At 43.1% G+C, this 13,665-nt stretch overlaps 1 protein-coding gene across 10 annotated transcripts in view; it reads right to left on the minus strand.

Annotated features, from left to right (window-relative positions):
• Specc1 (sperm antigen with calponin homology and coiled-coil domains 1) overlaps positions 1 to 13,665 on the minus strand; it is a 315,008-nt gene that overhangs the window by 223,871 nt on the left and 77,472 nt on the right. For all 10 annotated transcript variants that reach the window (XM_063242467.1, XM_005002069.4, XM_063242468.1 and 7 more), the window contains one exon: positions 10,056 to 10,225. In XM_063242467.1, the coding sequence (XP_063098537.1) occupies positions 10,056 to 10,202 (147 nt within the window). In that variant the 5' untranslated portion in view covers positions 10,203 to 10,225. The remainder of the gene's footprint in view (positions 1 to 10,055; positions 10,226 to 13,665) is intronic.

Consider the following 13,665-nt stretch of genomic DNA (forward strand, 5'->3'; position numbering starts at 1 on the left):
ACAGGGCTGGAGGGAAGTCTTGTTAGGCTGGTGTGGAGGAGTGGGAAGGGGAAAGGCCAAAAAAAAAAAAGAGAGAGAGAGAGAGATTTAAAAGAATAAAATGGAAACAAAACTTTTGTAAATGGAAAGGGAAGACTGGTTGAAAGCAGAGGAGGGGAATGTGGAGAAAAAAAAATGAAGATATATTATGCACGTACAAATCCCCTCCAATGAATGTGATCAATATGTATGGCATATATGTACTAATAAAAAAGGAGTTAAACGAAAAGACCAGTCACTTAGAAGCTTTGCCAGGAGCTAGGACGTAAGGACTGCGAACTGATCCTACCTGACCTCGGGAATAACCAGCTGAAGCGACTCATTCTATCCCTATTTTTGGATGCAACATCAAATACGGAAAACCGCTCATCTCAGTTACTAACTCAGCTTCCGCTTCTGTTCACGGCTGCATCTTGGCTTTGTTTCCTGTCACCGAAGGCAGGTTCAGCACCATTTGTTTCTGTCTGGTTACAGAAGATCCCTGTCCCTAAGGTGTACTCTTTGATATGTTTAATAAGTATTTTCACTAACAGTTTCACTGATACTTAAGCTGCCGAGCACCTGTATCTGGAAGCTCACAAAAGGAAAAAGTTTAAATACCTCACAGATTAACTAAGAAATTCTGCTCGGTTCCACAAAGAGAAAAGAGAAATCTGAAGCTCCAGAACTACCAGCCACAGCATAATCCATTTTTAACGGCAGATGACAGGTCATGGTCACACACTGATCCTTTTTTTTTTTTTTTTTTGTCTTTTTCCTTTTTATCGGTACTGGCGATCGAACTCACACACACTGATCCTTGAACACGTGTGGGTATCAGAACTGGAGGAAGGGTTTGTTTGAATATAAATTGTGGGCTGTATCTCCCGTTAGATCCACCTCCAACCTCCAAGTTTCTGATTCTGGGGTCTGAGCCAGGGCCTCCATGTTCCCAGATGATCTTGATGTGTTAGACCAGGGCCATATTTTGGGAACCAAAGGTTTAGGGTAACACTATCCATGTAAATAAATGAGTTACATATGTAATTTCATATCATCAAGTAGCTATCCCCCAAAGTAAACCAAACCACTATGATCAACGTGATCAATACCTCTGCCAAATATGTACTAATAAAAAATAAAGTTTAAAAACATGAAAACTGAAAAAGAAAAAAGCCCTTAAACTCTCAAAAAGTAAACCAAAACAGATAAAAGAATTTTAATAAGATGGCTTCTTTAAATGAATATATACAAAATATTATTAACATGAATCAATATAAAATAGTCATGCATCATGTAATGGCATCGTAAGTCTTGAGAAATGCATTATTAGGTAATTTTGTCATGTGCATGTCACAGATGGTATTTCCACCAACCTGGATGGCACCACATACCTACAGATGGGCTCTGCACATATATTACGATCTATGTCCCCCAGGGTCATGATGAATACAACAACACATGATTAAGACAAACACAAGAGAAAAGCAAATACTCAAGAAATGCAGTAAACATGAGACATACAAAGTTGCTGATGGTATCACCCTATTTGACAGCAAATGTTTTTCTTTGTAAGTAGAGAGTATCCTCCAAAATAATGACTGAAAGTATAGGAAATACATAAGCCAGCACCACAGTCATTTACCACTACCAAAGTTGACATAGTGTACATAAATGCACATTCTTTTATACAACTGGTAGTGTAGTCACACAAATATATTACAAACACGGAAGAATACATTGCACTACAACATGATAACAATTATAGCATCACATTACTGGGCCATGGAGATTTTTCAGCTTCATTATAAGCTTACAGAATCACCACTGTATATGTATCTGTCACAAAAATGGCGTTATGTGGCACATAACGCCACATGTGTGGTGGTCAGGTATAATGTACTTTTTTGGTGCTGACTCTACAAATCTGGAGTATGTTTTAAACTTAGAGCACATTTCAAGTTTGACTAGCAACATTTCAGGGTTCCACTGTCACAAATAGTTAGCGGCTACCATATAGCATTCTGTAGAAATGATCCCAGGAGACTAAAGGAGTTTCTGACACTCATTCAACTCACACACACACACACACACACACACACTAAATGAGTCCACTTCCATTAGCCATGGCTCACTCCTCTGTGAGGACTCAGGGGGCTGCAACACAGAGCCCTGAATCCAGCAGACTGGGCAGGCCAGTATTGACTTATGCCTAGCCAAAATGAGACCTGCCCCAGGTTTTTGTGTGTTGTTGGTTTTTATTTTTTTCTTTTTATACAAATTTATTAGGTACCTACTGTGTGGCATGCACAAGGACAAACTGGACAACATAACCTACAAAGCAGTAAGGCACTGCTACCGAAGCTCAGACAGGCAGAGATGGACAATAAATTTCCTGCTAAAGCCTAAGAGACCGGGGGCTGTGAGCTGTGGACAGTAGGGGCTTCCTTGAGGAGGCAGCAAGAAGAGTGGGATGACCATTAGAAAGGTGACAGGTGTCCAGGCAATGGGCCACTGGAGCTCCGGAGCAGAGAAGATGGCTAGGTTCCAACCACCATGCCTCTGGCTGCGGTGGGGGGACTGACCAGGGAGAGAGCGAGGTGAGCACCGGCTGCCTCAGGGGACTGGGCAAGAGGCCACGGTCTTTCTCTCTCTATGTCTCTCTATCTTCTGTCTTTATTTTTTATTATTATTTTTAAGAGAATAAAACTAAACTAAAACAGAATAAAGCCAATTAAAACAAAACAGTGAAAGTGATACAGGACTTCAAAACAAGATAATAGGAAATCAACAATGGCTACTATTAACATATCTTGTTATCTTCAAAATAGCTGCCCATGCCATCAGATATAAGAAAACTAAGCCAAACAAGACAATTAAAATGATATAGGACTTTAAAATGAGGTAGTAGGGAATTAACAATGGTTACCACTTTCCTTTTTTTAGATATTTCCTCCCCTTTCACTTCCGCAATATCTATTGTACATTCTGGATTCCATTAATTCCTTCAGTTTTTCGTACTAGAGGGACAACACAAAGTTCACCTATGTGAGTCCAAACCATCTCACCCAAGAGCATGATCACAAGCTGCATCCATTTACCCACCAGAGCCCCATGATTATCCTCTTCTATAGCTGAGTAGCTTTCCATGGCATAGAAACGCTGTATCTTTCTCATCTGTTCTGTGGTTGATGAAGCTATCCCTGCCTTTTTTCTGGTTCACTGTCACATAGAGCATTGTTTTCTCTCCTTTGATTTTCAGTTTATGAATTTCCTTTCAAATTAATGTATTTCTTGTACACAGCATATCAATGGATCTTGTTCTTGATCCACTCTGCCTATGTTTCTTTGTATTGGTGAATTGAGGCCATCTACGTTAATGGTTACGGCCAACATGCACTAATTAGTCTCTTGCATGCTTTTTTACCTTTTTACCTGCTGTTGGCTGCCTACTGCCAACCTGCTGCCCCCACTGCAACTGTCGGCCTTGCTTGGCAATCCCACTCTGCCGCTGTTCCTGGAATAGTGGTCATTTTTATCTCTTTCTAGAATGTCCATTAGTACTCTTTGTAGGGTTGGTTTGGTGGTCATGAATTCCTTCAGTTGTTCATCATGGAAGTATCTTATTTCTCCATTAATTCTGAAAGATAGTTTTTCGGGGTACATCAATCTGGGTTGGAAGCTGTTTTTTCTTTCAGGACTTGAAATATTTCCCTCCAAGCTCTTCTTGACTGATGTTTTGTGTTGAGAAGTCTGTTGTGATTCTCATGGATTTTCCTTTACAGGCAATCAGTTTCTTTTCTCTAGAAGCCTTTAACATCCTGTTCTTGTGCTGGATTTCTGGAATCTTGATTATGTATCTTGCTGTACGTTTATTTTGGTACGTTTTTTTGGTTCTATATACCTCACTTATCTGTAATGTCAGGTCCTCTTACCATGCTTGGGAAGTTTTCTGCTGTAACTTTGGTAAACAGTCTTTTTACGTCATTTGTGTTGACTCCTGCTTTTGTACTGATACCTATCACTGTTAAATTGTTTTTCTTTGCGTCATCTTGCAGCTGTTGAATTGTTACTTCCTAGTTTCTTGTTGTTTTTAAAAATCATATTTATTTAGGTTTTAATATCTTTTATAGTCTTGTCTTTTTTATTTAATTTTACAGTGAATAAAACAGCAATGAAAAAAATCAAAACAATGATAAGATGGTACGAAATGTACAATGGTTACTATACTGCATATCACTGTCCTCTAAATAGCTGCTTAGCTTTAGGCTTGCAAAGTCAATCAAACAGTACAGTGCCTCTGAATCAGCTGGCTGCTCACCGGGTGGAGGGGGCTTTTTCCCCCCAGCCTGCTTGCCAGCCAGCACACAGATGGGGGGTTAGCTTCCTTCCTTGTTCTCCCCAATTCATGCTCCCTCCTTGTGATTTTAAAAAGATCTTTCCTGTTGTGATCGCTAGCTGCCATTCTGCCCTCAAGGTCTGAAGTCTATCTTCAGTGTTTTTCAAGCCGTTTTTCCAGCTTTCAAAGGAGTTTTTGATTTCCTGGATATCTCTTTGAGTCTGTATCATGCATTTCAATTCTTCTCTATATTGTTCATTCAAGGTTTCCCTCATTTTCCTATGTTCCTCTTTTTTTAAAATCTGCATCTTTTGTAGATATACTCAGCAACCTTTTTATTGTGTTATGCACTTCTTTTCTTGAGATAATTTTTCTGATCTGATTCCTTTTACAGCCTCATGCAGTAGTTTCTTTACTTTTGTGGCCATCATTCCAGAAATTTCAGGTGTGCAACTTGCACTTTATTCCATGTCTATGTCTCTTGCACTTCTTCTGTTTGGGCTGAAGGCCAGAGATTGTCTTTTGCTCTTTGACATTTTCCTGGGTTCTGCCAGACAACTGGGCTGTTCTCCCTTTGTTTTCTCAAACAGGATTTTTTTTCATCTTTTTGAGACAGGGTCTCACTATGTAGTGAGCTTGGCCTTGAATTCACTGTGTAGCCCAGGTTGGCCTCAAACTTGCAGTAATCATCTTGCCTCAGCCTCCCAGTGCAGGGATTACAGATGTGCATCACTGTAACAGGATCTTGCTATGTAGTTCAGCCTGCATGGAAATTACTACGTGGTCCAGGCAAACCTCCACCTTGCAGTAGTCCTCCTGCCACAACCTCCTAAGTAATAGGATCCTTTACTTGAACAGATTAACACAAACCCATGGAGGCAGAGCTCCGCAGAGCCTTTCCAATTTTTTTTTTAAACAAGTAGGAAACGAGCAAAAAAGTGGCTAGGTTTCCCAAGAGATATAGGTGGTACAGCATGCTAGCTACCATGATTCATACACACGCTGGGGAAGGCTGGGTGTCAGTATGCAACAGTGGATTCAAGGTGCAGAGGCAAGCAGAGATGAGAGAGAGAAACCTGGGCTGTCCTAGGTCGTGATCCATCCGCTCTGAGCTAGCAAACACTTGCGCTCATAGTAGCCCAGAAACTTTAAGTTTTTAATGTTCACCACGCAGTCAGTCAGCTGTCAGTAGCCGCAGGTTTACATCTGCAGGTTCAACCAACTCTGACCGAAATATTTTTTTAAATTGCAACTGTACTAAATACGACAGACTTTTTTCCTTGTCATTATTCCCTAAATAGGATAACAACTATTTATGAAGCATTTATATTGCATTAGATATTATAAAAGACCTAGAGATTATTTGAAATACATGAGAAGAGGTACATAGGTTATATACAAATACTGCATCATTTTACATAATGAAGTGGCTTTTGGTAACCATGTGGAGTTCTAAACCAATCTTCTGTGAATACTGAGGGATGAACAAGCTCAAGCCAATGCTCCATCCTTTTGCATTAGTCAGCTTTCCACCGAGACAAAACGAGATGAAAAAGAGAGGGAGAGAGAGAAAAACCCAGGTTGTCCTAGGTCATGATCCATTCGCTCTGAGCTAGTAAGCAGCTTTCCACTGAGATAAAATACCTGATATAAACAACTTAATGGAGGAAAGGGTTCTTTTGGCTCACAGTTTCGGAGGTTTTAGTCATGCTGGCTCTGTGGCTTTTTTTTTTTTGCACCGGAGATTGAACTCACGACCTCATACTTGCCAGGCAGGCATTTATGCCACTGAGCTAAATCCCCGGGCCCTGGCTCTGCGTTTCTGAGTCTGTGGTGAGGCAGAAACATCATGGCATAAGGGCCCAGCAGGGGAAACCTGTCACCTCATGCAGCCAGGAAAGACCCAGAGTGAAAGGGAGCAGGGAGGACAGGATGTGCCCTTCAAAGGTCCACCCCCACTGACAGCCTCCTCCCGCTGGGCCTCTTCCTAACAACTCATTCAGCTATGAAATCATCAAAGGCTTAAGCCACTGAGGAGGTTAGTAACCTCCAGGTCCAGTTACTTCACTTGGCCCATCTCTGAACGTCGCTCCTTGGGCATCGAGCCCCCAACACGAGTCTTTGGGTACACTTCCTATTTAAGCCGTAACAGTCTGCAACAATCTGGCTCACAGTCCTGGCCTCCTAAATGGCCAGAATGGGTTGGGCTGTTGAAACCAGAGTGCTTCAGGTGCTCTTATAATTCATGAGGGAAATTTACAGCAACAGTTCCTCCCGTCTGGGTTCCTGTTGTCTCCTGGCTTGTTGTTTGACTGTTCCTGCAACTCGGTTAGTATTTTAAGTTGGCAATTTAGTTCTATTTTTGGTGACTTGTTTTAATTTTCCTATTTTTTTAACCAATTAAAATATATGTATTCATTTCCTGTAAACTAGAGCAAATAGAATAAAATGCTAACTGTCGAGTCCAGGGTGTTTGCTGTGTAATTTAACTACTTTCTCTCTGCTTGCAATTTCCACAGTAAACTATTAGAGAAAGGAGAGCTACTTGCTTTTCTGACCACCAACATTTCCTCTTTTCCTTATCTGTTCTCTGGATTCTTACGTCTTCCTCTACCACAGCCACAGGAAAGGAGATGGTCAGAACAGAGGAACTAGAGGAAGGCCAGATGGGGCAGGCATGGTTCAGTTCCTTCTGTTGCTCCTTCCCTTGATCCCTAGCATTCTTTTTTTCCAATCAAACCATGAAAGCCAACATTTAGAAAGCAGAGCGGAAGCCTCTAACAGGAGTACTTACTTTCTCTGATAGTTTCCCCATAGAGCATGTTTCCAAAACACCAAGATGGTGGACATGGCCAACATCTCATTTGCTTACAAATCACTTCTGCACTTTAGACCTTCCACCTCAGGCTGGTGTGACTGACTCCAAGCTCCTCCTTCACCACCAGATTGCCACTCCCAGAAAAACAGGGGAATTTGAGCATTCAGTAAACACCGAGTGTCCACAAGGCAGGTAGTTTTCTAAGCGCAAAGATCGGAACTTTGTATCCCACCGCGGCTTACATTCCAGCCATGAGGAGACAGATACTGAAGAAGCAGAGTGTGTGTGCATGTGTGAGCGTGTGCATGCACGTTCATGCTGGTATAAAAGCTGAGAGGGAAACGAAGACAGGGTGAGGAGGGTGGATGGAGCTCGGAGGCACTTTGGATAGCAGACATGGATGATATCTCGGATAAGGTACCAACCAAGCAGAGGAACAGCCAACACCAATATACCTGGCATGTCCAAGGAATGGTCACCACAGTCACCAGGAAACCTTGCGGTCAGAGCTCTGGAAGCCAGGGCACAGAGGAGCGTGACAATGTCTGAGAGGGGATGGGATCAGGTTGTGAGAGTATCAGTGGCCGCTTCATGCTGAGAGAAGAGAGACAGCGCTGAAGGGTTTTAAGCAGAGAAGTGACAGGGCTTATGTGTTGAGAGGACCACTCTGGCTTCTGCCGAGAACAGAATGTGGAACACTAGGACGAAAGCAGAGAGGTGGTTTGGGAAGGCAGGTGAGAAGGGCGGAGGCGCAGAAGGCAGGTCACAGGGACGGCCGCAGGAAATGGTTGTAACTGACATATTTTTAAGGCAAAAGTGACAGCCTTTCAAGGGTGCACAGTGGGACATGGAAAAAAGAGGAAAGGAGCTGGGCATGGTGGCCCGCTCCTAGAATCCCGACACTGTTGGAGGCTGAGGTAAAGGGACTGATTGCATGTTGAGCCCAGGCTGGACAGTTTGGAGACTTAGTGAGGCCTGTCTCAAAATAATAAACAAACAAGCAAACACACAAGGGCTGGGGGTGGAGCTCAGTGGTGGAGCACTCACATGTGTGAGGTTCTAAATTCAAATCTCAGTATCACAGGAAGAAAAAGGGAGGGATGGGAAGGGAAGGAAAGGGAGGGGCAGGGGAGAGGAGGGAAGGGCGAAACAAAAGAAAAAGATGTCTTAGGCTCAGACCTGAGCAACCAAAGGAATGGGATTCCCGTTTATTAAAGAGGAAGATGCAGGGAGAGCAGGATTAGGAATGAGGAAGGATGAAGGGAAGGAATCAGGGTCCCGTCTTGAACAGCTTACACCGCAGACAGTATTTGGCCATCTAACGGGTCACATCACAAAGGCATGGGAGGGTCCTGGCTAGAGGCATGAAGGTGGACATTATCCACTGGAGCATTAGAAGCCATGACAACAGATACTGTCACCTGAAAAAATGATAAAGACCATGCTGTCCCTCTAAGAGTGTGTTGGACACCTTCCATGCATTTTTGGATGCTACCATGATTGGATTTCTACTGATATGCAAGGGGTGACATGATGGCAAATCTAGATGGCCTACAATGTACACGACAATTTTTCACCAAAAACAAAAACAAAAGCCTATGTAGTTTTCATGGACTCTGCAAACATACACAGGTGGAACACTTTTTCCCCTTGGTGTCAGGGATTAAATCTAGGGCCGTCACAGAGTACACTCCCAGCCCATTTTAATTTCTTTCTTTTTTAAATTTTGAGACAAGATCTCACTAAGTCACCAAATTGCCCAGACTGGGCTCAAATTTGAAATATTGTTGCCTCAGCCTCCCAAAATGCTGGGATTATGGGCATGTGTCACCGTGCCTGACTGGACCATGTTTTTTTTTTTTTTGCTTTTATTCTATTTTATTGTCTTTTTGGGACAGGGTCTCGCTATGCAGTTCCAGTCTTGAGCTCACTTTGTAGCCCAGGCTGCTCTCCAACTTGCAATGATCTTCCTGCCTCAGCCTCCTGAGTGCAGGGGTTACGGGCGTGTACCACCACACTTGCTATTATGTTCATTTTAGATATAAAGACAAGGTACTGTTGCACAATCCTAAGATAAACTGAACTTTCTAAGAATAATCCATAATTAAGGGAAGACTGCACTTTGCAAGAGCACTTATCACTTCTGTGTCATCCAACAGGACAAGCCTGAGGCAGGTTGCACAGTCACAGTCGTGTCTTGGCACTCTCTGGAAACCCTGAGTTCTTTGTAGTCATGTTCAGCCATTGGCAGGTGGAACACACGTCATTTAATACTTTCATCCCAGCATCAAGATCCTGCATTGATTTTTCAAATGTCTGTCTGTCATATAGTAACATGGTCTGAATTTCAGGACAGCAAAGAAGTTATCCATGAGGCTTGGAGAGAACGCTGGACATGAGAATGACTGTGGCCGGCAAAGAGATGAGTTTAAGCATGGTGCCTGGCTCAGTTAATGCTAGAGACCAAGAGAATGAGCAGGAGGGAAGAGGAAATGAGAGAAGGCTGAAGGATGCGTTCTCTGATGGGATGTTAATAACGAAGAGTGTTCACAGGTCAAGCAAGATGAGGATGGAGAAAACAGCTAGATTACCAGGATCAAAAAGATTATGGGGGACTTGATCCTCATCCAGGGAGATGCTGGACTGTCCAAATAGTCCAGGGCAGATGACCTCAATAACTGCAAAAGATTACCTTTTCTGACCCCAGGGCTTCTACTACATAGCCACTTGCTCTGTCCCCTTAGGTTAAGACATGCTGGCCCCTCCTCAGGAGCCTCCCCACCCTGAAAGGCCCCTGGTTTGCTAACTGCCCTCTTCAATCCTGCCAACCAGGGCATGGAGGATGTCACACAGCCCTGCCCTGGGCATCTCAGGCAATACCTTGCTGAGCCGGGACTCGAAAGCCAAGGAGGTGGAAGACTTGGAATTCTTCATGCCGGAAGAGGCTGCCGGGAGGGGCCGGGCTCGGTCAGAGCAATGGGTCCCTGCTTTGACGACCGGGTTCCAGGGCTTGGCTGCGCCCCGCATGTTTGTCCTTAGGAGCTCTCTTTCTGCAGAGGATTAGAAAAGGAAAACGTGTCCATATAACTTGAATCTGCGTAATGACATCATAAGGTTTTTCCACCCTCTATCATTGCTATCAAAGAATGAATACATATTGTGCCCCTGTTTGTTTTCTTTTTTTTTGCAGTACTGGCGATGGAACCCAGGAGTTGGTATGTGTTAGGCAAATGCTTGATCACTGATCTACATCCCTAGAGAGAATAAACACTTATGATTTGGCTGGAAATGGAGTACTCTATCCCCAAGGTGATGCCTCTGTCCCAGTTTTACAACTCTAAGATTTTACCAAAGTACTGAAACATACGTGCAATATTGTTGATATTCTGAAACTACTTTTCAGCAAAATAATAGCTCAGGGATACATAGCACAGTGTTATACTGAAAAGAAATTTAAAATTTTAGACGAAGGCCTCCTAAGAAAGTCCACCAAACCCAGCAGACATGTTCGGGCAATCCTGATAACACAGCATTCCTTTTTTTTGTGTAATCCCTGTTTTTTTCTACCTCCGTATAACTACCTCCTGTTTTTTTCTACCTCCGTATGATGGCCTTGCAATGTAACTTGAGGTATTCTTTACTGCCTTTGTGTAACTAATAGACTAACAATGTAAGTTGAGATGCTCAGACCACCTAACAACTGATGATGCCAGCCAACCTCCAATCACCTGTGCCGAATCTGCCTTTATACCTTCCTTTTTATTTTTCAAGTTTCCAAAACCCTGCCAGGCTGGGCACTGACTCTTTGGGAGAGATCCTAATCAAAAGCCCATCTATGTAATAGATTGCCTCCTAAATCTCCTCAGTGCTGTTTCTTCCTGCATGTGATCTGTTTTCTGCAACAATACAACATGCACACACACACACACACACACACACACACACACGCACGCACACACACACATGCACAAAGATCCATGCAACACAGGGAGCTTGAGTCAAGCCATAAAATATCCATCAGCTTCGAAGCTTTAGGGCTGGCAAGGGAACAATGTGTCTAGTTTTTAAATAGTTATATATGAATTACTTGAAAGTTCGATTTTGCAGAAGTAGAAAATGACTCTTTTCTTACTTTAGATAAAAATAGGTATCATTCAAAAATTAATAAAGCACATTTTAATCGGTCAGACCTGACATTATGTGGTGGAGTTCATCTCCCAATTAAAACATGTTACAAAGGAAAAACTGCAAAGTAGCAGGACGCAGCGAATGACCTTGGGGGAACCCACATACAAAGAGAGGCGGGGAGACCTGGGCTGTACCATCAGTGATCAGCACTGTCATCCCGGAGGAACGAGTGGCCAGCCAGCCCTTTCCCTCTATGAGCCCCTGTTTCATCAGCAACATGGCAGGACTGGATTAAATATCTCATCCAGCTCTAATCCTATCTCTGCCTGGACTCTCATGGTCACAAGTATGATACAGGGCACTCAAACCAGTCCATCTATTCAAAGACTATCCAAAATCTACTTTAAAAGCACCCACAGGTGGCCAGCAATCCCACCAGCCCTGCTCTCCAGGCGCAGGGTCTAATGAACTCTCCTGGGGCGGCAGCTGGTGCTAAGCATACTGGGCCTCCTCTTCCCTGCCGCATCCTCATACAGGCACCCAGGAGAAAACTCCCAGGCAGCTCCCGAGCCTGGCTCAGGTTGCTACCACCTTGTCTTCTGCTGGGAGAAACCATTTCAACTGACGATGTCTCCTTCAAAAACTATCTAGTTCCTTCTCCATGTTAAAGAAAGTGAGTAGCTGGGGGCCTGGGTCCAAGTGTCTCCCTGGTACACACCCAGTGGCCTGTGGTAGCAGCAGCTATGTGAATGTGGCTACTAATGAAAATATCTTTTTTAAACACTTTTACCATTTGAGGCTGTGGTTGTAGCTCAGTGGTAGAGTCCTTACCTCATACTGTATGTGCAAGGCTCTGGGCTCCCTCCTCCACATTAAAAACAACAACAAAACAAAAAACTGAATTCATATTTTAAAAGACTTGGTAATTTGTTTCCCATACTGCTTCTGAGAAAAACTGTGTATGCTTTAGTCCTGTGAATCATTCAGAGTCTTTTAGCCTCAGTTGGTTCTAGGTATCATGACTTCAAAAAATTCTGTATTAAAAAAAGCTTATTCCTCATGTATTTTACTGATGTTTAGCACTGATTATTTTTCTTTCACAAATCACAGTGTGTTATTGGTTTCCACAGCAACAGTGAAAGAATGTCGAGGTTAAGATCTGTGCAAGTAACTAATTTCTCTAGAAGTCTTTTCCGTTGCAAAATGAACTAACACACTGCAGAGAATTTGTGATGAATTTTACCATGATTACAGAAGCAACCAGTAACATATCAGTCTGACTCATGGAAATGATTTAAATAAAATACATGTTACCTCATGATTAAAACTATTAGAAACAACTATTGGAGGGGTTACTTTATGAAAACATAAGGTGACTCCCAAATGAGCCCACGTTTCCCAAAATCTGCCCAAAGTAATCTTCCCAAAATACACCTAAAGGATAATAAAATACCTCTCATTATTCCCCTACTCTAAGAAGATAGAAATATGAAACTATAGAACAGGAAAAGGATGGACACCTTCCTTGCCAATCTTGTTATTTCAGGATTCAAAGCCAGAAAGAAAGAAAAGAAGGAAAGAGAGAGGCAGGGAAAGAAGGGAAGGAGGGAGGCCACCTCAGTCAAAATTTAAAGATGTAGGAGGGTGGTCCACGCCTGTAATTCCAGCTCTTTGGGAGGTTGAGGCAGAAGGACTGTAAATTCAAGGGCAGCCTGGGCAACTTAGTGAAATCCTATCTCAGGCTAGAGAATAAAAGGGTTACATATGTAGTTTGGTGCTCCCTGGCTTTAATTCCTAGTCTCTCTGTGTCTCTGTTTCTCTCTCACACAGACACACACACACACACACACACACACACACACACACCAACGATCTACACTCCTCTGTTTAATCTCCGACAGCAGATCTGATGGTCTTCTGGACAGTATGCCTGAGCAAAAATGAACACACAACCATTTGTCAGAGTCTGGATGCTGCTTGTTCTGGGGTGCAGGTCTTTGAGTCACTTCATTTGTCAGTCACCCCTCTTTCTCTCCTGTCTAGCACTTTCCAAAGCACTTTCTGAATTCCATCACTTTGAGTTGCCTGCCTTGAGCTTTTCTTCCGTGGACGCTGCCTGTTTCCTACAAGCCGTTTCTGAGCATCCTTCACACTTCTCTCCCATGATTGTGTCTTCCCGGACCAGTCTTCCTTTGTACCCCTCTGCCAGGCAGATTCTTCCCTCTAATCTCATCTTCCTTCAGAATCTACAGTGTTCAATAATGAAACCACTACTGTCCTGTTTCCTGTAACCAGGAAGAGATGGAGGGGAAGGGCCCAGGATGGATGCCCAGGGGCAGTTCCATTTCCTCAACACAGAGGA

This window comes from Cavia porcellus, unplaced genomic scaffold (genome assembly GCF_034190915.1).
Source record: "Cavia porcellus strain 051 isolate PalLab524CR breed Dunkin Hartley unplaced genomic scaffold, mCavPor4.1 scaffold_32, whole genome shotgun sequence".
NCBI lineage: Eukaryota > Metazoa > Chordata > Mammalia > Rodentia > Caviidae > Cavia > Cavia porcellus.